Source organism: Mus caroli, chromosome 3, assembly GCF_900094665.2.
Source record: "Mus caroli chromosome 3, CAROLI_EIJ_v1.1, whole genome shotgun sequence".
Classification (NCBI taxonomy): domain Eukaryota; kingdom Metazoa; phylum Chordata; class Mammalia; order Rodentia; family Muridae; genus Mus; species Mus caroli.
This window is the reverse complement of record NC_034572.1, coordinates 23,809,101-23,834,585: the sequence shown is the minus strand read 5'-3', so window position 1 is coordinate 23,834,585 and position 25,485 is coordinate 23,809,101. Positions and strand designations below refer to the sequence as shown.

General features: G+C 43.0%; 1 protein-coding gene and 1 long non-coding RNA gene across 3 annotated transcripts in view; one reads left to right on the top strand and one right to left on the bottom strand.

The window, feature by feature from the left end:
• Nucleotides 1-2,217, bottom strand: part of Slc2a2 (solute carrier family 2 member 2) — a 33,615-nt gene extending 31,398 nt beyond the window's left edge. The window contains exon 1 of one of the 2 annotated variants that reach the window (XM_029475115.1): nt 2,099-2,217. Coding sequence is in view for 1 of the 2 variants with exons in the window: in XM_029475114.1 (XP_029330974.1) it covers nt 1,975-2,061 (87 nt within the window). In the remaining variant the exon portion in view is untranslated. Of the gene's footprint in view, nt 1-1,974; nt 2,076-2,098 lie in introns of those variants that run through there. The other variant, XM_029475114.1, reaches the window with a different exon arrangement.
• On the top strand, nt 1-24,543 carry LOC115030604. Its single transcript, XR_003836191.1, has 3 exons — nt 1-137; nt 20,978-21,096; nt 21,394-24,543. It is a non-coding gene; the product is annotated as an uncharacterized LOC115030604 (long non-coding RNA).
• The last annotated feature ends 942 nt before the right edge of the window (nt 24,544-25,485 follow it).

The window sequence follows — 25,485 nt, the reverse complement described above, 5'->3', positions numbered from 1 at the left end:
GGTAATCCAATCAATACACCCTTTACCTCGATGACTTGTGGCTTGAGCACAGTAGCAGGTCTCATAGGTATAAGTTACAAACCAGAGACAGACCCATTTTCAACCTGATGAGTGTGGCAGAAATGGGACAGGGACAGGTGAGAGGGGCAGCCTGTGGGGTCTTTTGTGGAAGCCGAGGCATGCAGTGGTGTCGGGAAGACAAAGTTGGGAGGGTGAAGGGCACAGAGCAGTTTGTTCTGCAGAAAATTAGTACTGTGGGCTCTGTGGCCACCGAGTGTGGTGGCATCGGTTATCTGTGTGAGGTATGGAGGGATCTGCACTGGGGTTTGAATCACAGCACTTTACTGAGGATGAACTTAAGCTAGTTAAACCCTGTGACTTTTCTGTGTCTTAGGTTTCTACTGTTTGATATTTGACCTGATAAAATAGGGAAGATAGCACACTCATTTCGTTTTGTTGAGGGGATTAAAGGAAATAACGTGATAAATGTTTGGCACAGAAAAAGTTCTCAGTAGATAGAGGCAATGTGTGTGTGTTCTATTGTTATTATTAATTCAGTGTATTTCAAGATGAGATTTCGGAGCCAGATGTGGTGGTGCACATGCTTGAACTGGGGAGGCTGGGACGAGAGGACTATGCGTTGGAGGCTCATTGGACCACGTGAGAGTTGCAGGATAGCCTTGGCTACACATAGAGAGCCTGATTGGGAGACGGAGTGTGCTTGCTATAGCCTTGGGTTTCCAGTGAATTCTGCTTACATGCCTTAACCCTGTTTCTTCCTAGGAATCCCCTGTGGCATCTGATACAAAAATACAGGGGGGGTGGGGGGGTGAGGGGAAGATACCAAAGTTTGGGTAGCTTCCCTGTGACTGCCAGCTGTGGTCACTGCCATCCACAGAGTTCATCTGGATGGAACCAGTTTACAGCAGAGGAAATGTAAGAACCAGTGGCCAAAGGCCAGGAACATGAAGGAGGAAAGAAAACTGGGTTTAATTAGTCTGACATTCTCCCACCTCTTCTCATTCATTCATTCATTCATTCATTCTCTGTCCCTGTCTGTCTCTCTGTCTCTGTCTGTCTGTCTGTCTGTCTGTCACTCTGTATATGTGTTATATGTGTATTCCTCTGTGTGAAGGCCAGGAATCAGTATTGAGAGTCTTCCTCTATTACCCTATTATCCCGTCTCTATTTGCGACAGCACCTCAGAGACTCTGAAAGCCATACATGTGGGCAAGTTGACAGGCCAGCGGATCCACTCCAGTGCAGGGATTATAGGCACTGTCAGGCCATGCCTAAATTTTTGTTGTTTTTAATGTGTGTCCATATTTCTGTAAGGTGACAACACAGGAGGCAAACAACTAAGTTCAAAGCCCAAACTTCAGCAGAGCTCAGCATGGTCGCATGTTCTAACTTATCACCAATGAGACCCAGTCACCTCCTGCCAGGACTTTACACTGAAGTGGGGACACAGCGTGCAATGTCTTAGAAGGCAGGCATGGAAAGGGCTAATAGCAGTGACATTAATCTTTATAGCGTTCCCTTCTGTGCCAAGAATTGCTCAGCACTTCTCAGGGCTGAACTCGCTTACTCGGCACAGTGGTGGTGTGGTGGCATGAGGGGGGTGAGAGAAAGAGAGAGAGAGAGAGAGAGAGAGAGAGAGAGAGAGAGAGAGAGAGAGAGAGAGAGAGAGAGAGAGAGAGAGAGAGAGAGAGAGAGAGAGACGCTGCGCTCCGCTTTGGTATTAGGCTTTCAAGCGCACCAAGATGCGCCAGGGTCTCACGTGTCCAGTCCTACACAGCACAGATGATCCAGAGGGGAGATGCCCTGACAACTGTTTCCCGCTGACTGACTTGGCTCTGCCCAAAACACACTTGTGCTGATCAGGAGTGACAGCTGCCCTGGGTTGTTTTTCTACCTTTTTCTTTTGAAGTCTGCCTTGAAGTAACTGCGTTTGTCTTCATCGCGGGGCTGTACCTGGGAGTCCAAGACTGCCGTGCTTCTCTCCAGCGGGCGTCCAGAGGTCAGGGACGTTGCTCCTCCCCCATTGCAGGCACGATTCATTTAGACAGTGCAGCCTCTGGGGGTGGGCTAAACCTACCTGCAGTTTGAGTGTAGAGAGAGCGCATTGCACAGGTTGATTTGGGCAGGTGAACTCAGGCCACAGATAGACCTCATGCGCAACTGCAACTGTAGCTTCAGGGCGCACAGAGGAGCTGCGAGTTTCTGTGGGATAAAGTCTAGTAATGAAACCTGGATTTTTGTACTTTGCCCTGGGATGACGTCTACCTGCTGAGATCTCAGAAGCATTCGGAGATTCCTTCTGCACCACAGAACCAGCTCTGCTCATGATCTATCTGTCTCGTTGCCCCTATGCCTATGTTATATGCAGGTACAACCAGTACTAGGTCCTAGAGACTGAGTACAGGTCCTTCTGCTTGCAGAGCAAATGTTCTAGGTGGCCTCTCTAAACCTGGCTTTATACTTTTAAATCTTTCAGGTCACATCCTGATTACATCATTAATTAAGAGGCCTGAAACTAAATGGTAACCCCATCTCCCTTTCTCCCCTTTATTATCTGTTCTTTTAGTAAAGTGACAGGAATTGTTTTGTTGGCTTTGTTGTCTCTATAAACGAGAGGAAAGGAGACAGCTCAGAGAACCCTGCTGTGTTCCTCTCTCACTGAGTCAGCTGTAGGTAAGGGCAAAAAGGCAAGAGTGTAAACCAAGGGGACAAGTTCTTCACAGGAAGAGCTCTGTCCTGAAGGTCGGGTCCCCTAGCCTGGCTTCCCTGGTCCTCTTGTCCAATTGCATGTTTTAGATGTGGAAATCAAGATTGATTTTAAACGTTAACTCACACTATGAAACCTGCTTGCAAGTTTAGTGTCCCCCACCCAAGCAGGGAACTCTCACTGTGCACCTTGGCCTAAGGGGCCCACTGAGATAGGTCTGATTCTGAGGCCTCTTTCTTACTCAGGGTTCAGCCATCTACCTCAAATTCATCTGTCATAGTACTGGGGAGACAGACAGCAGCCATAGATATGCAGGATCTCGTAGACCACCGGGGTGGGCTAGAAATCATGTGAAAGGCCATGGGAAATCACCGAAGAGGCAGCAGAGTACCGAGATCTACTGTTTGTTTTAAGATTGCCCCTAGTGGTCGGCTTGCAGCCCAGCTGATAGAGTGCTTGCCTGGCATGCATGAAGCCGCAGATGATCCAATCCCCAGGACCTTAGAAAACCCAGTGCAGCAGCACTTATGTGTATCCCGGACCAGAAGCAGGGGGTTTAGGAATTTAGTTATCCCCAAGTCATTAGGGAATTCCAGAACACTTAGGGTAAGGACCTCAAAATAGAACAAAAAGATAAGCTCTGCTGTTGTGTGAGGGGTGGACTGGCCTGGAGCATGAGCCAAAATGGGGCCGCAAATTGCAAGGGCAGAGTGACCATTCATGCTTGCTTCTGGCTGCCGGAACTGATGGTAGGGAGGAAGAGGAGCAACAAAGTCAAGGCGTATTTTGGTCCACAAAGAAAATGGTAATGTTTTTAGGAGAGGGGGATGGGGGGTGACAGGCCATTCTCCTGCTTGCTAACCTGGGGTAACAGACATTCTGTCTTTAGTTAGATGTGCTAGGACTTTCATCTGGAGTAGCTACCCAGAGCTCGCTCTCAGACCCCACAAAAACGAATCAGACACACTCTTCTCCACTTTTTTACAAGATTAAATTTTTTTGAGATATTTGTCAGTCTATGTGGAGAGGTTGTTTGTTTGTTTGTTTGTTTGTTTTGTGGGGGATTGCAGGCTGGTCTCCATTTGAGCTGAGGTCTGAACACCAGTGGTCATAATTCACCTTCATGACAAAGTAGGCGTTCCCTCATGCTCCTGGAACTCTGGCTCTGCCTAAGTTACCACCCCCCCACAGCCCCCACAAGAGAAGCATCGTCAGTAGTCACGTAGGCAATGATCCAAGCTTCTGACCTTAAGGCTAAATTCCTCCCCAGTTCCCTAGCAATAGTGAAGACCATAAAAAGGGCTGTTCAGCCCCACCTCACTCTCTTACCTCTTACCCCTCACTCTCACCCCTTCTCTCCCTTCTCTTTGTCTTCTCTCCTCTCTCCTCTGTCTTCTCCTCTCCTCTCCTTTCCTCTTTCCTCTCTCTTACTCTCTTTCTCTCTAGATTCCCCCCCCTTCTCTCTTTCTCCCTGCAGTTCTATAATAAAACTCTTAAACCATAGAGAGTCTCTGCTCCATCAAGGCTGTGCTCATTCTCGCAGATGTTGGGAACATCTTCCCTCATTCCTCTCTCCTCTAACCCCAGGGCTTTAGCAAGGTAGCTCCGGGGTCCCCAGGCAGGGCTGCACCTTGGCCACCCCCTGAAGAGTGGGATAGAGGAATGCCCACCCAGGGATGAGTGGATAGGTAGATAGCAGCCCTCCCATGCCTGACTGACCAGAGTATAGGTGGAACTCTGGCGGGGTGTGGGCCTTTTCCCCTCCCCCTCTTCCCCAGGGCCCCCCTTTTTTTAGTTTCCAACATTTTTGGCTATTTTGTTTATTTATATTTCAAAAGTTACCCCTTTCCTGGTTTCCCCTCTGCAGCTCCCCCACCCCCTAACCCTCCCCCTGCTTCTATGAGGATGCTCCCCAACCCACCCACCCACTCTCACTTCTCCGCCCCGGCATTCCCCTACACTGGGGCATCAAACCTTCCCAGACCAAGGGCCTCTCCTCCTACTGATGCCCAACAAGGCCATCCTCTGCTACATATGCTGCTGAAGCCATGAGTCCCAACATGTTTACTCTTTGGTTGGTGGTTTAGTCCCAGGGAAACAATGTGGGGAGCCTTTGTTCCCCTAATGATGACATCTTATAAGACCATGACTATAGTCATAACCAGGCTATTAGTGTGAGTGCTAGGTACAATGTGTAAGTCTTGTACATACAGTCACAACCACAGCTGCTAAATTCTTGTATACAACAGACTGACCTGTCTAGCAAATACTGTTTCTTTGTAAACATCCATCCCATCTGGCTCTTATAATCTTTCTGCTCTTTCTTTGGAAATGATCCCCAAACTCCAGGAGAAGGGGCATGATACAGATGTCTCAGTTAGAGGTGAGCACACTCATAGTCTCCTACTCTGTGCATGTGACCAGTTGTAGGTATCAATATTATTATTATTATTATTGGTGTTGTTGTTACCACCACCATCATCATCACCATCACCACCATTATCATCATCATCATCATCATCATCATCTTGTTGTAGCCTCTTGAGTAGAAGTCTAGGCTCCCTTGGCCCACTGTGTTGTATTAAATATTATTTTTGGTGGCATTTGGCCAGACTAAAAGAGTTATTGTATTAAAGAAACTCAAAGCTGGGCGTAGTGGTGCATGCCTTTAATCCCAGCACTCGGGAGGCAGAGGCAGGTGGATTTCTGAGTTCGAGGCCAGCTTGGTCTACAGAGTGAGTTACAGGACAGCCAGGGCTATACAGAGAGACCCTGTCTCGAAAAACCACCAAAAAAAGAAAGAAACTCAAAAATGTACTCCTTAGTCAGTCTTCCTGTGTTTGTCTTACATTGGTGTCCTGGGTGTTGTACTTAGCAGAAGGGGTGGGTTGAGGATAGCTGTTCAAATTTCCCAAGAATAGAAGTCCTAGTCTACTTTCTAAACACCTTTGGGGAGGAAACTTAATTATCTACAAACACATGAACAAATAAAAACCTAAGTGGGAAAAAAATAAACCAAGTTTTAAAGAGCTTCATGTTGGGGCAGAGATGGATCAATGGTTAGCAATACTTTCTGCTCTTCCTCAGGACCCGAGCTCTGTTTCCAGCACCACATCACCCAGCCCCAGGGGCTCGGATGCTTTCTTCTGGCCCCCACCAGCACTACACATGTGTCATTGCATACACAGGTACCTATTTAAATCCACAAAACGAAAGACAATACACAGAAGCGTAAGCATCTGTATCCGTTAACCCAACTTTCCCATGTGGCAGCTTCAGGTCTCCCTAATCTTCTCTTCTCCCCATCACATCCATACATCAATGGAGAAACAGTTGTTTTTGCCTTCTGTATTTTGGTCCACTATGCAAAAGCAAGATGTAAGGGAAAGAAAGGCTCAGTGACTTTGGAATCCTGTAACTTCAGTAGACTTAACTGATTAACACAGACTTTTTATTGGAGGCTCCTGATTATACCTTCAACCCCATATGACATAAATATCCTCTCTCCGCAGTCTTTGCCTGATAGTGAAGATCCAGATAACTGTCCATTAAGGTGAAAGGGAGCTTCATAAACAAACCAGTAAGCAACACTGAGAATCCTGCCAACTGTTTCTAAACCACTCAAAGCACACATTATAGTTCACAACGTCACTGTGCTGTGTTGAATTAAATAATTAAATGAATCTCAGAGGCAGGTTTGCTACCCACCTCAATGGTTTACACTCCTGGATGAAAGATGCACATACAGCCTTTATTTTTTTTTTATTGGTTATTTTATTTATTCACATTTCAAAAGTATACCCTCTTCCTGGTTTCCCCTATGTAACCTCCTATCCCATATGCCCACCCCCAACCCCCTAACCACCCTAGCATTCCCCTACACCGGATCATCAAGCCTTCACAGGACCAAGTGCCTCCCCTCCCACTGATGCCAGATAAGGTCATCCTCTGCTACATATGCAGCTGTAGCCATGGGTCCCTCCATGTGTTTTATTATATTTTAACATGCCTTAATCATCACAATAGCTGGGTCACTGTCTAACCTCCATGCAGTTAATCCACCTCCCACTGATAATCCCGAGTTATCACTTACTAAATTTTGTATTCTACCTTGGCTGCCCTGAACCCAGTTGGGCAGCCCTCTGGCCGGCCCTCTCCTGGCTCCTTCACATGGCTGCTATGCCTCTCTGTCCTCCACTCTTCTCAGGCAAGGAATCTCTTCTCCTCTACACTCTCCCAGCATGGTGGATCTCCTTCTCCCTCTTATTCCCAAGCCCTCGAGTCCTCAAGTCTCGCCTCTGACTGCCCCACACAGCCATTGGCTGCCTGTATCTTTACTTACTAGTCAGAACCAAGTGAGGGCAGGGTCCCTCAGAGTCTTCCATGTAGACGCTTTAACCTTAGAATACAAGCAGCATGAGGCCAAACCCACTATAGTGCTGTGTCTTCATCTTCACCATGCACAGGTTAAGGTTGAGTGAGATTTTCTTCCTCTTAACAGAGGGAAGTCCAAAGCTTTCCAATATAAGGATCAGCCCCCAGGCTCTGGGTATAATCAGTTGCAGATCGTGGTTCTTCAGTTAGTTCTTTAACAAATACATGTAGATTATCAACTATGTGCCAAGCCTGGGGACAGCAGTGACCTGGGCAGGAAGGTTGCTGTCTCTAAGAATTTTCTGTAGGATTTGAGGTCGATGTTTTAGATCCTGTCTTGAAAGTAGTTTGAATTTGTCTAAGTGACCAACTGTCAGGGGCTGAGGCAGGTTCTCGCAGGACCACATCAGAACAATGAACAATAACCTTGAGGACCACAAATATTTCCCGAACATTGCCTGAGTACAAGAGCATGCATGGTTGACAGCTGCAAAGAAGATAGATACAACCCTCAAACTCAAAGAAATTTTTAAAATTGTTGGTAAGTTTAGTGTGCTTAAGTGAATGTCAAGGCCAGGCATATAATATAGAGGATGAAACTAGCGACCCGCTCTCTTCCTCAGCTTCTTCAGTGTATTATTCAATTGCACATAGCTACCCCTTTCTCCACAAGTTGCTTTTATAGATTTTCTTTTAAAATGCAAGGTCCTTTGTGCTTTCTATTTCCTTTTAATGATTTTGTTGGGGGCAGTCAACTTCATTTTCTTCTTTACCGGGGGAAAAAACCAACAGTATCTGTGTAGCAGTAATGGCACCTCTGTGCCAGAGAGTAAGGTATGTATGGCTCTTGTGACCAGTGAAGAGGCTGCTCCAAGGGGGGAGAGTTAGACGAGCCCAGATGGCTTCACCAGTGGACTTATGTGGTCAGAGAAAAAGGTATACAGTACATAAGTGGTGGGCTAGTCTTTTAATTCTTTCAGAACTGGTGAATCCATAATGAAAGGAAAGAAGAGGAAATCAGAGGGCCTAAGAGCAGCAATTCCTGCGCATGCACATGTTCTCTGTCTTCTCTCCAATTTCTGAGGCGAACACTAAGCCTATGGATTCAGATAATGTAACCCTGAGCCATGCTGTGTAACTCTAGACTACTCAGTTCCTTTTAACTTGACCTGTGTCCATTGCCTTGGGCTATCCCAATGCTCTAAAGACCTCTCTAGGGAGGTAACAGTTCTCACACCCCACAGCTCCAGGGAGGGGCTGATGCTCTACTACCAGGATGGTATGTTTAGGGGATTCCACTTATTGCTATAGGTTCCAAACATGCAATCAATTTGGGGAATGTGGATTTACTTTGAAGGGAGCCTGAAGGCTCATTTCAAAGAAAGTAGGCAGTCTTGAGGCAAAGCACCGAAGAATAATTACTGTATCATTCACAAACTCCACCTACACAGATGCTCTTCCCACCTACATCCACTTACCCCCATATAGTAAATAATTCCCTACTGAGTTCCAATGCCTTCGAATTCTACCTAACTGAGCTAAAATACCCATTAGAACCTCATTGTTTTGAGTTTTATTTGTGTTAATGATGATTCTCCAAAAAGGTAATCCTGTAGTCTTTCATATTTCAAACTAATGCCATCTCCTGAGGGCATTACTCTGACATGGGCTATATTATAGATCTGACTTCACAGATGGTATTTGAAACAGTTTAATGATCTGTTCAAAGTCACAAAATTAGGTAGTTTCTAAGAGCCAGCTGAATTGAGATTTTTGCTGTGGCCTTTTCTGCTTTGTCTTTGCTGGAAAATATGCATCTTATCATTCATGTGGCCCACAGCATGGAATGTTTGGTCCTTTCTCCATTTGTATGCTGTAGACCTCTGATAGAACAGTTAATAACTAGTCTTGACCACTGTGAAGAGACATTTACACTGCCAAGGGTCTCAGGATCCCCCTATCTCCTCTTATCATATCCCCATACACAATCAGCATAGGAATTTTTCTGTGAAGATCATCCCCACAATAAGAATTGCCAGATTCCCTTTGTTAAGGAGAGATACGATGAGTATACCATTGAGGATGTTGGGATTGAGTCATTGAAAAGATTCAGTTTTAGAAGTCTTTATTTTGAGCAAATGTTAAAAATAAATTATTGGCCACAAAAAATTGTTTGATTTGAATTTCAGCTGGGCATGGTGGTGCACAATTTAACCCAGCACTTAGTGAGGTTAAAGCCTGCCTCATCCACATAGAGCGGTCCAGGCCACCAAGAGCTACACGGAGACCTTGTCTCAAAAAAAGAAAGGCTTTGGTTTCAAGCCTTAATTAAAACTTGTATCTTTAAGAAAGATGCAAAAGCAGTTATGCTAATAATAATTAGATCACTCTTTCTTAGAGCATGTCTTAGAGGTAGATAAGCTAATAAGAACTAAAGCCTGAGTTTTGATGTTAACATTTTGAGAAAGAATATCTCATAAATATAAGCTGTTTTTCTGGCAGACAATATGACAAGTGTTGATTGTGTGAAGAGAGAGATGGAGAAGGATGAAAGGATGATAATAATAATAATAATAATAATAATAATGATAATGATAATAATACCAGAGTTTGAGTCTCCAGGGGAGCCTGATCAGGCTGTTGTAGATTCCCTTTGGATGCACTGGGACCTAAATTGACTACTTGGACTTCCTCTGGAAGCTAGCCTTAGCAGGGAACAAAGGAGGGCATTTGTTATCTAGTTGCATTCTTACAAGAGCATCCTGTGTTACCAAGAAGAAAAAACAATAGGCATACTTTTTTAAAATTTTCCTTCTCCTCTTCCTCCTCCACCTGCTGTTTCTTTTGTCTTTTGAGACAAAGTCTCAAGTATCCCAGGCTGGCTTTGAACTCTGGCCTTCCTGCTTCCATGTCCCTAATGCTGGAGTTACAGAGGTGTGTCATCACACCTGGCTTCTTTTCCTTCTTCTGTAGTTCTCTAGAACTTGGTTTAGCAGCTCTTTGTGGATAGGTTAATGAAGAATTAATGACTTCTTATGGATAACTGTGGGATAACCTAGAGATACTCACATGATCCAAAGTGAAGAACCAGATATACACCAGTCTCAGGGGACCACTCTCTTTTCCAGCAATCCCATGAGTTTAATGACTTGTACTTTAATTAAAAAACACTTTAGAATGCTTCATAGGCAGAAGCGAGAGACTGTACCTATGAAATAGACAAGAATTCAATAGATATGAAGGAGGAGGAGAAAGAGGGATATCCAGAAGTCATAATAATCTAATAATACAATAGTAGGTCCAGAACCACAAGAGAGCATGAGAAAAACCCGAAATGTGTCAAGAAGTAATGAATATATCAAAGGAAGAGACTGAGCTCCTTCCTGTAATAAATGGCATGAGCCTTCAGCTATAAAGCACTTTCTTAGTATTATGTGTTATGAGGAATGAATGTATATATGGCTCTATGCATTAATGCATCTAAATGCATAAATGGGAGCACAACATCATGATCTGTGAAATGACATAAAGGAAAATAAAAGCACATTAATAAATCATATAATGTTCCCTGCGGAAGGAACCTGCTACAGGGGGGGGGGAGGGGAAATAAGACTGTTTCTTTTCTATTGTCATGTTCGCAAAACTGCTCTGTTTATAACTAAATCACCAATTACAGCATTGGCTGGAGATTTGTTTTCTTCCTAATGAGATTTAACAGGAAAAACTTAATGTAGCAGCTACGGCTTGCACTGTTCTTGAAGGCCGTCGTGTCGTGCATAATGTGCTGTCTGATCTTGTTTCTCAACTGGAGTTGATAAAGAGAAACTGCACTCAGAACAGCTTCAGGGGCAACCTAACCAGGAAGACGAGGGGTGAAGAAAGGATTGGCACGTACAGGAACGCTAGGATCAGGTGGGCTGTGCTCTCACTGATGACAGGCACCACTGTAACACCAACTCAGAAGCTCAGTGTAGGGACTCCAGTAGGCAAGAGCATGACAAACATGGCTCTCGCAGTCTTAGCCACTCCTCTATTCCCTCTGCCTTGCTAAAAACCATTAGATTACATTCCTAAAGCTAGCCATCAAGGTCTAATCCCTTATTGGCCATAGTCTTCTCTTGAGGCTGACTATCACCGTCTAGCTATCAAAGTATTTAAATCCAGTAATCAAAAGTACCCCTTTGGCTCACCTAATTCACATGTTCAAATGAAATTAAACACTTCATCCTAACACAGAGTTTGACCCTGTAAAAATTGCCATTTACCTATGGGTCATGGCTGAATCCTCTGTATCTAGAGACGGTATTTTGGCCCTCTGGGACACATATCCCTTCCCCCTCTCCTTTGTTCCTTTCCTCTTCTTCCTAGCATTCTATCTCCTGTTTTTGTCTCTTATTTTCTGCCCTTTCTTCCTCTGGGGCAAGGGAGCAAGCTTAAGCTAGTCTCAGCAAGAGGTCTCTGCAAAGGAATAGTCTCAAGCTGTAAACATCCTGGAGGAGGAAGCTGCGGTGATAGCTTTTGTACACACTGTCAGTCATTGATAAACACTCAACACTTGGACCAGAGTAAGACTTTGCCTTCCTTCTGAGCCTCACACAGAGAAGGTTTTACCACTTCCACAGGTCTGAGGCATCGGGGTCCTTAGTATGGCTGTGCCCATGTCAATCTCAGGACTCTCCCCAGAAACTCAGAAGATTATAAAGCATACTTCAGGGTGAGTCAGGCCCATTTTCAAAGAAGAGAAACCATGGAGAAAGACTCGATTTGAGTCAACTGACACCATTCTGAAGACTAGAGACCTAAAAGGAATCAAAGGAAAAGGAGGAAGTAGCCCATGGTTGTGGTTGTCATGGTTTGAGGTGCTCCATCATGCTGCCTACTTCAAGGACAGACCAAAACTGCTGTAATTACTGGAAAAATCAGTAGATCTTTTGTCTCTTGAGTTATTTTGCTCAAGTACTTTGTCACTGTTGTCAAAGTCTGTCACGAACAAATTGCTCAGCCTCCATTCCTACCCATGGATGAAAACAGGAAAACTAGGGCTCAGAACTATCAGAATTCTGCTGTTCTTGTCTTTAAACTCATGAGCCATAACTTAGGAAGCACATACATAAAGAATGGTACTGAACATTTTAGAGATGCTCCAAGCCATCAATCCCTTTGTGTGTGTAATTATGTTGAAAAGGACATAATATGTTCACTTTTACAGCATATTAATCTCTATTTTAGCTAAGCAGAAATTATCATATGAGTACTACTAGGTGTTGTTTGTATTTTATTTTAAAATGAGGCAAGAATAGGTAACATAAAATCTATACTCTTTAAAATACTTATTCTTAAAATTTAGCATGTAAGATATTTGTAGTATCATTAGGATATTTCAAATAGTTTGTTTTAATAGATTTTCCTTTCCCTTTATCTCTTCAAAACCCTTGCCTCTCAATTTCTTCTTCTAACTCCACTCCTCCATTTCTCTTCTTCTTTTGTGTTCCATGGGTTCCTTTGTTATTTTTACTGATCTGCTATATGTTTTCTACTCTTGGTCTCCTTTCTAGTTTCTGAGGCTTTATTTATATTCTTATACACACACACACACACACACACACACACACACACACACACACACACACACACACACAGGCTCAGATTGTTTAAAACCTACTTTTAATAAGGTTCTTAAATTCTTCATCCTCCCTTCTAGCCCACCACCCACCAGAGGCAGTAGAAAGGAAATGTTAATAGAGCAAAGGAGGGTGTGGACCTGTTCAGAAACAGTTTTTTGGGGCAATTCCAGTCTTTAGAGCAGGATATCAGCAGTTTAGTTCACACAAATCAGCAGCTGCATCTCCATCCACTCACAAACACCATTCACAAATCAGCAACAGCAGATTGATCCAGAAGAAACTGAACAGCTCTGCCAATGGGCTGGAATCTGCGGAAGCAGCAAGAAGCCACTGGAACACCACAAGAAGATCGTTGGTCATGACAAATGAAGACCAACAAAGAATGGCAAGGTGTACCAATATCATCCAGCATTGTCCACTGTCCTTTTGACTATATTTATGTCCTTTCCACACATCATGTGTTCTCTCAAGCATCCTCTCTGACAAAACATCACATGCCCATTTCCCAGGCTGCCTCCAGAAAAACACCACCTGTCTGTTCTTAGCAAAACATCCTCCCACTTATCTGCTTCAGCCAAAACATCCTCTCATAAGACAGTTTCCAGAGAAACATCACATAATACAGCTGAATCTCCAAAGAAACCAAAATTTTCTACTTCACACACACCACATACATGTATATGCAACAAATTAAGATCTACACATAAGAGAGAATATATGGCTTTTCATTTTCTGAGTTTGGGTCACTGCTTAGTATGCTTTCTAGATACATCCTGAAGTTTTTTAAATTTTATTTTTCTTTATAGTTGAATGTAATCCCATTGTGTCAATGCATCAAGCGTTCATTATCCTAGGTTTCTGTTGGCTATTGGACCTATAGGACGTCACACCCCCAGTCTGTGGCACTAGTCAAGGAGGAGTTAGTTACTAGGATAGGGGCTTCCAAATCTTCCCACGATGGAACTGCAGGTGACAGATGAAGTTACCAACTAGTGTTGCCAGACCTATTCTTACTTTCCATTTCTTTATTCTTTTATTTTAAAAAATATGTATTTTATTTGACTATCAAGCTTAAATACAAACGCATGAGGTCATTCTCTTTGGGAAAGATGTATAAATCCTGTGATGAGCTACAGATGTCCCTGCCTCCACCTGGGCACATACATCTTCAAAGTCACCTTTGTGCTTTCAGTTTGGTTATTGTTGTTCCCGTCTACCCTCCCCTTTGAATCTGTTTCCTTCAGTATAGCACAGAAATCCACAGACAGAATTTACACAGTTCCTCCATGCATGCTCAAGTAGCTGGCTGGACACCGACCATCGCCCAACACTGCAGGCTTCTACATGTCTAAGATCCAGCACAAGGGAGAACCAGATGCCTTACCACCTCAGCCATGTCAGATGATCCCCTGGTCACCCCTGAATGTGCTAAATATGGCTTTGGAGAGAAGGGAAGTTAACCCTTCTAGAATGTTTCTTCAGAACCCAAGGCATCTATGAAAAAGAATTCACACTCACAAGACTTTGGAGCACTAGAGACCTGGCTTTGTTCTTTGTCTGCAAGGGTTGGATCCTTGAGCACGGGCAAGTCTTGCTTCATGTTTTTTAGATACCATTTGTAAGACAAGGCAGATGAGCTCTTATTATCTCCTGCAAGATGGGAAGAGCATTAGTTTTAGGGATTGCTGTGGAACAAAATGACCTAGTCTTGATGTGGTGCTCAGAACAAAGCAGAACATACACGATCCGAACACATTGTGATCACTTGCTGGTGTTGGCTGGTAATATTTCTATGCTCTCAGTTTCTGTAACTCTCTCTTCTCAACAAACATGCTCTCCAACAGCTAACATGGATTCCTTGGGACCTTTGAGCTGGCTAGCTAGAGAAGCTATGCTCGGTTTTCCCATCTACAGTTTGTGATATTTGGCCATCATGGAATTTTTAATTGGAAGAGCAAGGGGCCATTTACTGAGTGGGTATCCCCCAGATTTGTATTGTTCATACCCCAGAGGTGTGACAGTCTGTGGCAAATTGTTTTGACAGATGTGTATCGATGGCAATTTCTCGGTGAGCACTGTCCTAAATTAATTAATCACCAGGCAATTTAATCTAAATTGAATGCTAGTGCTGCACACAGAAAATTTTGTTTATAATCCTTGAATCATCCCAGTTTAAATGAAGTCAATTAAAATGCTCTGTTCCTAACCACTTTTTCCAATTGAATATACCTAAATGGACACAGTACTCTGCAGGGCATCTTTCTCTTATGAGTTTGTGTCTCTTTAATGTCCTTGGGTTAATCATTTTCAGATACTCTTTGAGCTATTTTCTGCCATTGCTTTGAAAAGCATTTGCAGTTCATTTGCAGGCTGCTGAGGGAAGCTGATGAGGTGGACATAAAATATGGGAGCGAAGATCATGAGGTCCTTGTTGAGGGTTAACAAACAGTGTTGCTCTGTGTTATTGATCAACAGGTCACCAGTGAAAGGAGCAGTGTCAGGGCCAAAGGAGTCAAATGTCAGCTGTTTATGAGATAGGAGTTCCAGGAATGCATGGAAACAAGCAGATGGTGCAACCCCATGTGGACAAGTTGTTGACCCAAGGGCTCCTTTGTCGTGTGGATCTCTGAAAAATGCCCGACTTCATTAGCCCTGTCCTCCTCCCTGGGAAGCTGTAAATACTTGTGTAAACACAGAATGCACCTCTGCAGATATCCTGGGAGTCAGGGATAAGATTAGCATGATAAGCCCGAATGGCATGTCCCCTTTCTTCCCAGCTTGGAGTCACCTCCTGCCTTGGAGCTGAGTGAGCAGATTTGGTCAAGCACTATGAAGTGTTTGGGGTGGGAAGGTAGCATTTTGGCTGTTCAGAGATCCAAAGCAAGGCTTGAATCAGAGTCGAAGGTCACGGCAGCCAACGATGCAGCTTTGTGGTCCTCAAGGCAGTACTATGAACTGCTCTGGATGTTCAGTGCTGCACCAGAGTGGAACTGTATGAGCTAGCCTCTCTTCACAAAGTGTTGAGTCTAGCCTGTGACTACACTGTCTTTCCCCTCACTTCTTTCTGTCTTTTAAAACTCTCCTTAGGAGATTCTCTCTGTAATGAAAGAAGAGCGCGTGCTTCCTTCTCTCTGAGTCATCAGCAAGGGTACCACACCAAGGCCTTACCTTTGCCTTCCCACTGATGGGGACACATTGCTCCATGTTTTGCCACATAGAGAGCTGGGTGCCTAGGAAGAGTCAGGCGAAGTGGAAGGAATACAGGCCTGGATGGTTTGGCACCAAGCCTACATTCCTCTTCTATTGTTGCCCCTGGGCCACTTGAGCTACTCAGCTCACTAGGTAGGTGGGCTCTGAGAAGTTCAGCACTAAGCCCCCAGGAGGTTTTTCATTTTTATGCTGCGAGGGTATGCAAGCATAAGGTTGGTTCTCCTGCCGATGCTCCATTCTCAAAAACAAGTCTCAAGTGCCCCACTGGGGTTAGTGCCCCGAGTGCGAGATTCTCATCTACTTCTTCCTGTCCTTATCACAAACTTGCCAACTGGGCTCACCCACCAGCTTTTCAGATTTCTTGCCAAATGAAAGCCTGCTTAGCATTTTAATCCTTTAGCTTGCTGAGCCGAGTTAGTGCCACCAGAGATAACGTGCGAGCCCGGAAGACTGATATTTCAAATGTCTATTGAGTAAGGGAAGGAAGCAGCATCTCAGCCGCAGATAGAAGGCAAGGCTTTGTCTGCTGCCACTGTGAACTTTCACAAAGGTTGCTGCTGCAGTGGATGGCAAAGGAACAAGCTGCCCCGAGTGCTGTCACTGACATCTGTTACATTGATTCTGACAGATCTTTGGTGAGCTATTGTGGAGATTCCCTTGTTTCATAGAATAGGGTGTTCTCCCCCTCCACCCCCTCCCTGGGGTGCAGTGGTAATAGTAGAGATGGTTTCTTACTCGGAGCCCTGAGTTAGACCTGGGTAAGTTCTTTCTCAATCAGGCTCATGTTGCTATTTATAAGATAATAGAGGCCAGAGGATAAACTACAAATTAAAATTAAAACCTGTAAGAAAAATTAAAATGTTTCAGAAATATAATCCAAACATTTAGAAACATAAAATGGTGACCAAGTTCTAAGGCACTAGGAGAAAAGGTATGTGGAAGGGTGCATAAGGATACACTGAAAAATAAAAACAGGAAAAATTTAAATAAACAACAAGAAAGGGTGATAAACAACATCTAAAGGTAAATTCAAAAGCTTATGCATTCAAATATGCAAATATGCAGAAGCTTAAACGTTCAAAGGATGTGAGACGCAAGATGAAGACTTCAGAATCACAAAGAAGTAGAAATAAAGACCACTACTAAATCAGATAGAAAGGAAAAGCCTATTTAAAAAGTCAGGTATAAAAGATGAGTACTGAATAATCAAATTTATACTCTCAACCTAAATAAACGCAGGTTTGAACATTGATAAGACAGTCAACATGAACAATGAAGCTGTTCTGAGTAGTGTCAGTGAGAATGTCGCAAACAAAAATGGCAACCACTAAATGTCTTTAAAAGAATACTTTCCACATACTGAAAGGTATTACTAAATTAACTTCCAGATAAAACTGAAATGACTGACCTACAAAGGCATGAGTCCCATGCCTTGGCAGAATCTTCTAGCAGAGTTATATAGTATAGAGTCTCCAAGTAGGGGGTCCAGGTCTCTAATGAGTGGCAGTGCTTTAGGGAGCAGGAGGGTGTGTTTCCAGCAGTAAGTTCACTCTGGAGTTTTAACTCTCATGAGCTGTGAGAATTAGGACATAGGGTAGCTAGTTATCAATCCCAGTCGCTCCTCTCAAAGTCTTATATAGGAAAAAATAGTAGCTACAATGAGGAATTAGTGGTTTGGAGCCTTGATTTCATGTGTGTGTGTGTGTGTGTGTGTGTGTGTGTGTGTGTGTGTGTGTGTGTGTATGTGTACATGTTCAGGTATATGTATGCATATATAGGCCAGAAATCAATGTTGAATGTCATTTCTTAGGTCCCATCCACCTTGTTATTTTTCAGACAGGTTTTCTCCTGGCTTGTAGTTCATCAGGTGGGCTAGGCTGTTTTCTGGTGAGCCCCAGAGATCCCCCTCTTCCCACTTTCCTAGTGCTAGTATTATAAACAAGCACAACACTTGTTTTTGTTGTTTGCTTGTTTTTGTTTTGTTTGCTTTACTTTGCTTTCTTTTCATGTGAACTCTGGAGATAAAACTCAGAGCTTTATGTTTGCACAGCAAATGCTTTACCAACTGATTTGTCTATCTGACTCTGGGGCATTTGGTTTCTGTACCTTCCGGACAATCAGGGGATTGTGCAGAGTGGAAGAAGAAAGAACATATGTCCTAATGTTGTGTTTTTTTGAGGTTGTCATGCATTGTCTAGGATGATGGCATCAGCATACCAGATTGCTGCTTACATGGTGTGGGATGGTCAGAATGTGGTTTTAGTGATAGTTTTTTCACCAGGTGCATTTGAGCCAGTAGGACAACAGGGCAGTCCCATCCTGCAAAGCTGGAGCTCCCTGGAGAAAACTGGGGTGCTTAGTGTTGTAAGAAGCAGCAAAAAGAATCTACTCATGGGGTAGGGACCTGGCAGCACTTCCCATCAACACATGAGAGTCAGCAACCGTCCTTAAAGATGGTTTTCTTTTACTAGATGACAGGAAGTGGGCTATCTCTGTTCTGGAACCCTTGTCACCAGTGAGAAAGGTAAACATGGGGCCCAGAAGAAATAATATATATTTCACATGGCCAGATAATTGTTTTTCTGCTCTACCAAAACTGTCACGTGGAACTACTTGCCATTTTTTGTATCCATGTGTTTTCTATTCCTCTAAACCTTGGTCACCTTTTCTGGCTAGTTAAGAGACTTCCTTTTTGTTTTCTGTTAATAGGCTGGAGAGGTCATTTCTTCAAAGCTTCCATAATCTTTGTTGTATAACAATCTCCTCCATATTGAAAATTCTCTCTGGTGGGAAGCTTGTTAAGACTCAGGAAATACACAAAAATTACAAGGCTTAGGAAGTTCCTGAATTTTATAACTTTTATAAGGACTCCCCTTTGATTATATAACCAGTAACAATTGCTATGAGGAAACCTCTGTAACCGGCCAAACTGCTGGTTATGTACTGACCTCTTGGGGGTGTGGTGTTTTATTTTTCTTTTTGGTTTTATGGCTTTTTGTTTTTGTTTGCTTGCTTGTTTGTTTGTTTGTTTACTGATTTAAGTACCTGTGAATCATTCATGCTCCTGTAAGTAACCCCAATAAACTCTCTTGTGCCCTAAACTAGACTTTGGTGGAATCATTTTTTCGGCTGTTGCCCTAGTGCCTTATCTAGGGTGAATAGGTATTTATGTCTCTCCAAAAAAAACCCTCACACTTCTTTTGGGTTCCATCAACATTTCTTCATTCCTCTGTCAAAAATTAGTCTATCCTTCCGTTATTATCTCAGAATGTGTGCTTTCTGTCCCTTGCCTTACCCATCTCAGCTATCTAAGTGACTGGGGCTTTTAGAGAGGGGGAACGGAGATAGTCAGGGCTAATTTCTTCATCGGCAGCTTCTGTGAAGGAGTTCGTCCTCAGCTAGCTGACAATAAAGCCTCTTGCAGTTTGCATCAGGTGTGTTTTTCTCTCGAGTTATTGGGGTGCCAGCTCATCCTGGGATTTGAGCAGAGGTCTCCCCAGTTTCGGGGGTCTTACAGTTCTACCTCAGCATAAGGTGTGGGGCTGGCTGCATGTAGCACAGGCAACTGATAAACAAGCACCTTGCTTATCTGCTCGTACATAGAGTGGGCAGCCATGCTCTAATCAGGTCGTAGTTGCCTCCAGGTGGCATAGGAACTGGCCAAAAAAGTAAAAAAGGTTATCGTTTTTGAGTCTGCTTACATGTGGATGTGATTAAGATAGCTTTATGAGAATGAACTAAACCATGATCATTAGCATTTTCCCTATATACAAACATTGTCATAAAACACCTAAGATCCAAATGGAAGTCTTAAGGTCCTCTGCCCAGCTGGGAGTTAGTTGCAGGGAAGGGTTCCGTTGCATCATGTGTCCACCAAGCATTGTCTGTAGTTCTGTCATGAATGCCCAAATTGCTTGTAAAATGGAGTTTCATTTGAAAGTATTTGTGAACTTTTTGTTGCTTTTAAGTTCTCTGGCATATATGACAGACTCATCATACTTTAAAAGACTGAGAATCAGTCTTTATCTGGCAAGGCACCTGGAGTATGGTGAGTTTTGTGGTGATTTCTGTCTCACAGCATGTACACCCTTTGATGGTACTGGCACCTATAGAGGTTTCTGGAAGGTCATATGAGGTTACTACTGTAGAGGGTGGTTCTGAAGCTAAGATCCTGTTCCTCAATTGTTTTTTGATCTATCAGTAAAGATGCCAGGGCCAATTGTTGGGCATAAGGAAAGAGGCAGGACTTCCAGGTCCCCATAGGAAGAGGTGAGGAGATGCAGAGGAGGGAGAGTTCATCATGCTTCGGAGGGAGGCAAGGCCACCAGTCATGTGAAAACTAGTATGGAGTGGCCATAGGGTCCTGACTGGGTCTGGGATAGCAACTAAAGCTGAGGGCAGATTTAGGGTGCTAAGCTAAGAGTATTGGGAAGAGCACAGTAGCCAAGGGTAGCTTAGAGGAGCCCAGCAATTGAACCAATAAGGTAGGTTGAAATTGAGCAACATGTCTGTGTTTTTCATCTGCAAATCCAATATCCTCTGGGCCGGGGCTGGTAGTGTGGTTTACCTGGAGCTTAAAGTAGGGTAGCAAAAACTACATGCTACAACAGTACCACTTACCTTGTGAGGACAGCCTTGGTTGTAGACTCTGAGTAGGTACCAATAGGCTTTAGTACAGGAGGATGATGTTGGCTTTTGTTGCCTAATTTTTTAGACAGGCAGTGTATTCCTGTCCTGATATAAGTCTGTACATTTGTGAATCCTCTTGAGCAGTGCTCCCATGTTCTGCATTTCACTAGCCAATGAAATGTCAAAATCCTCCAAGCCTCCAAGCTGCCAACATTAAATGGGCCAAATGGGAGCATTTAATTAAATGGGCAGCCATTTCTTATAAGCATCCATCTCAACCATGTCTGAACACTAACATGATGATCACCAGCTCCAAATGTGAGGCCCACTGGGTCATTTTGACTCCATCGATGATAATCTTGATAATTTGATAATCCCAACTCTGAATGAGTACTGTGTCTTTTTGCTGCAGCAATGGTGTATAGCTCTGAACACCTCTTTTCTTAACTTGGTTAAGAAGATGAAACCTGAGATTATGTAGTCTCTGGCGAAGCTACAGCTTCACCAACCCTGTTCTTATGACTTCACCTGGTAAGTTGACTTGTAACAAGATAATTATTTTCGGGAGGGAGTCAGGAGCATTTCATGTTGTTATTGTCAAAAAATATGGACAGAAGTATTTGTAACAAATGAAAGAATGCTGTTAAGCTGTTGTGATATACTTTTAGGGAAAGCTAATGGTAAGATATTTTACATAAAATATTTATTGGATTTTAACGACTGAAACTTCTGGTTTCTAGATTGTTCTAGATTACTGTCACAGTTTGGATACTTCTCCACTTCTGTTTTACATTCTCCATTTACAGCTGTAACTATTCTCTTGTAAAGGACTCAAGATATCTGCATCTAAACACCATAGGTCCTCTACATGGTTTGGTCCTGGAAAGATGAAGACCTTGACACTGGCTATTTTGAATGACTTACACATCACATTTCTTTGTCACAGCATCTTTATGAGAAGACATGGAATGGGAGGAACAGTTTTTTCATTGTTAGGCTCCTTCAGTTACATCATTGATTGCCTTCTTTTTTTAAAATATTTCTTTTTATTAAGGGAGGAGATAAGTACATGATTGAACAAATGGAACTGCAGGGTGTGCCCTTTACAAGACTTGGTGAAACAATAAATCCATCAGAAGGCATGTGTCAATATCCTACAAGGAAACTTCATGCAACAACATTCAATGACGTTGAATATATACAGATGTAAGAGGCTCAGGGAGGCCTCACAACTCTTGCCACTTGAAGGATTCTTAAGACCCAAATGTCATCAGGCATTTTTTGAAGCTATATTTGGCAGAAGGTCTGTGACTGTTGTTGTGATTTAACATTTATTTCATAAAACAAAATTAAGAGCCCTCTTCCCACACCCCCAAATCTGAATCTCTTTTTTTTCTTTTGCACTGATAATAGGTTAGAGGGGACCATTACTTGTGTTTGTCTATGAGTTTTGAAATGCTGCTTTTTTTCAGCAGTCTATATAATAGCTCCTCTTCTAATCCTGTAACTTAGTTTGTAAAGGTGATTCATGAAGCAAGAAAGCATAGCCAGGGTCAAAGTCAGGAGTCTTCCCTGCAAGGACTGAAAATCCATAGGGTTTTCTATTTCTATATAAAAACAAAGCTGTGTTTTATGATTTTATGGCCTCTGAAGATAGCTTTTTAATTTTGGTATAGAAACTAAAATTAATCACATAGTTTATGCCATTTTGATTTCAAAATTGTTCTTGTTTATTTCTACTCAAACATCCATTCAATAAACATTTACTGAGTAGCTACTGCCTGTTAGGTATTCTTCAAAGCACTTCAAAGACAAACCAAGGAGCAAAGTGAGAAGGGCTATGAATGGTGGTAACTCGGAAGGTGGCTGTAGGTGGTGGTTTTCTATAATACAGCTCTCTGAGAGGAAAAGCTTTGTCAACAAGATCTCAAGAAAGTGAAGGAGCAAACTATGCAGGTAGGTGATGGATGAGGTTTCTGAATAGCCTATTACGAAGCGGCAAGCTGTGAGGGTATTCTGGGGGAACCATGGATTACGTGGCTAGATCCAAGTGAACAGAGAAAGCAGGTCAGAGAAAGGGTAGCTGGGGAGGATGAAAAGGTAGGGAAGATTTCACTGGCTTTATTGGCCACATGAATATGTTATTCTGAGCTAGCTGGGAGGACACTGTAGAGCTTAGAAGAAGAGTGGCATAGTTTGGCTTGTATTCTAAAAGCATTATGGCAGGTAGAAAGTAGCCTGGGCCCAGATCAGATCATTGATATACCCCAAATCTAAGTAAGGCCACATTTCTAAAATATAGTATTTGAAAGTGTAAAATTAGGGTGTGACAATGAGATTTTTCTGGTGTGGAAGAGTGGAGCTGACATTTTAACAATCAGAGGAACACCATGAATCAGTTTCGTTTTGTTTTGTTTTGGTTTTTTTGGGGGGTGGGGTGGGGGAGGCAGGACACAGCACATATCCAAGTGAAGCTACATATTATAGAATTAGGCCTGTGACTCCAGCATTTAGGAAAGAGACTGGGGTTGGAGATGAAGATGTGCTTTATGCCATTGTATAGATGGTTTCTAAGGCCCAACATTGAAGAGATCACCTGGAAAAGGGATATCCAGCACAGGCTACTAGCACATGCCAACACACAGGGAAATCCAAGGCACAGGGACTGTTTCAAGAAGCAGTTCTTCACTGTGTCAAAGATTGAAGATTAGCAGCATGCAACCAAAGCTGGTTGCTGCACTGGGCAGCGAGGCAGTTAGTTAAGTCACCATTCTGGGGATGAAAGACCGAGTTTAAATGTTTCTAAAGAACAAGGAAAGAAAGAAAGAAATGTAGTTAGTAACCACAGTTCCTCTGGGGTAGTTTTTCTTTGAAGGGAAGCAGACCAAATAGATGGAAATGAAATGGGGTACTCAGGTCTAGGGGAGGGTTCTAGCACAGGACATGGGTGAAATCCTCCATAGAATGGGAGACATTAGTGATACAAAAGGGAAAGGTTATGGGTGAAGCAATGGTCTTTGCTTGGAAAGGTTGTAAAAGACACAGGAGCCAATGGGAGCAATTTCCCACTATGGCTTTAGGAACTTTTATTGTCATCAATAATAAGTGTCCCCAGAAAGATTTAAACAAAAAGCGAAGCCAGAGTATTTGTAGGTGTGTCTAAATGAGTACTAAAATCATCAAGCATTCAGAAGGGTAGTGCTGTAAAGGCAGGGGCCAAGGGCTGAGTACATGAGCAACATGAAAGAGGGACTGAAGGGGACCAGCAACTTTCTTGGTGGATGAAAGAGAAGTGGCTATTAGGAAGAGGAAGGACGGCTTGTGACCTGGAAATAGCAATGAGGAATTATCATGTGTCTGTTCCTGTTAGCAGTTCATAACTCTGTATGATATGCATGGCACATCTCAGGTTATGGATCTAGGCACTCTTCTGCTTAGAGCTTTCCAAAGTCTTCCCAACTGCAGATGAACATATGTAGAAAGTGCTTGAAGAACTGTGGTGTAAATGAAGGAAAAAGCATACTTAAAAATAAAAGTTTCAGACTGGAAGATCTGCCGGTACAGCTATATCCAGTTTTGCCAGATTTCTGACCATTCAAAAAGTTTTTGAAAACTAGAGGTTTAAAAAATGTAAGCAATCATAGGCACAGCAAAAGAATACTTTCCCCTTCTGGTATTGTAGATTTGCCACCTCTCTACAGCTACATTAGTAGCATACAACAGCTAAAATGTCAAAACGGAAAGTCCCTTTAAAACATGCAGTTTAGGGCTCTCTCCATCCCCTCACTGCTGCTATCAGACATGTGAACTTCTGACTTAGGGAAATGCCTTAGGTCCCTGAAACAAACTACAGTATGTACTGCTATGCTTTAACCTGGGAAACAGGATATGCAAAGGGGCAACGGAGATGGGGATAGTTGCTAAGTCTGATGGTAGCCCATTGCTTGGAATGAATACATGCCTTCCCGTCAGCATTCATGAGCCCTTCGTTCCACAAAACAATTTGCTATCGATAAGAAACAAATCATCAAAACCAAACTCATGCAAAGTGAGTGAGTGGGTGCAAAGTTAATTACACACAGCCAGAAGTGGAGAAACACTCAGGGTATTTTTATTTTCAACTGTATTTTCTAGATTTCATCCGGGTGCTCAGTGGGATTTTGATGTGACTTAAAACAGTACAAGCCTTATTCAGGGAGCTTTTGCTGAAACACATTTGGGGGAGATCTTTGTTGGTCCTTATGGTGGGCCTTCATGGACTGGCATATGCCAGTGGAATAAAGTTCACAGCACAGGTCATGATCTTAGACTGTTTAATGCTGTGCAAATTGTTGAAGCTCACAACTGTCCATGGAGAAATTTCCAGAACCATGACACAGTATGGAAATAAAGACAACACTAGAAAATAGTAACCCAAGGTGTATGGGTTGTCAGCTGGGAAACTACAAACTGTGAAGCACTTCTATTCATTGTTTGGCTCTGGAAAAGAGATCATTCTATATTTGACTGTGTGACTCATGGGAGGACAGTTCATTTTAGGGTCCCTATCACTGCTGTAGTGTACAAGACCAAATCCAATGGCATGTATGTGAAACTCCACCATGTAAAAACTAAATAGACTTTAGAGGTTAAATTTTGTAATATAATTATGTAGTCTCAGGGAAAGCAAGTTCTTGACTTGTGACGTGGTTCACACATGTTCTTTGAGACATTTCGTTTTAAATTTTCAGGAATGACCTAAAGGGTAATCAATCACTTCCAACCGTTGAGAATGTCAGAACCTAGCACCAGAAAGACTCTGGAGTATGTGGCGCCTGGTAGATATTCTCATGCTTTCCCGGAACACATTAAAGATCAAGTTTCACCAACTCCTAGAACTTCTTTTGTAACGATAGATAATGCAGCACACTGTATACTGTA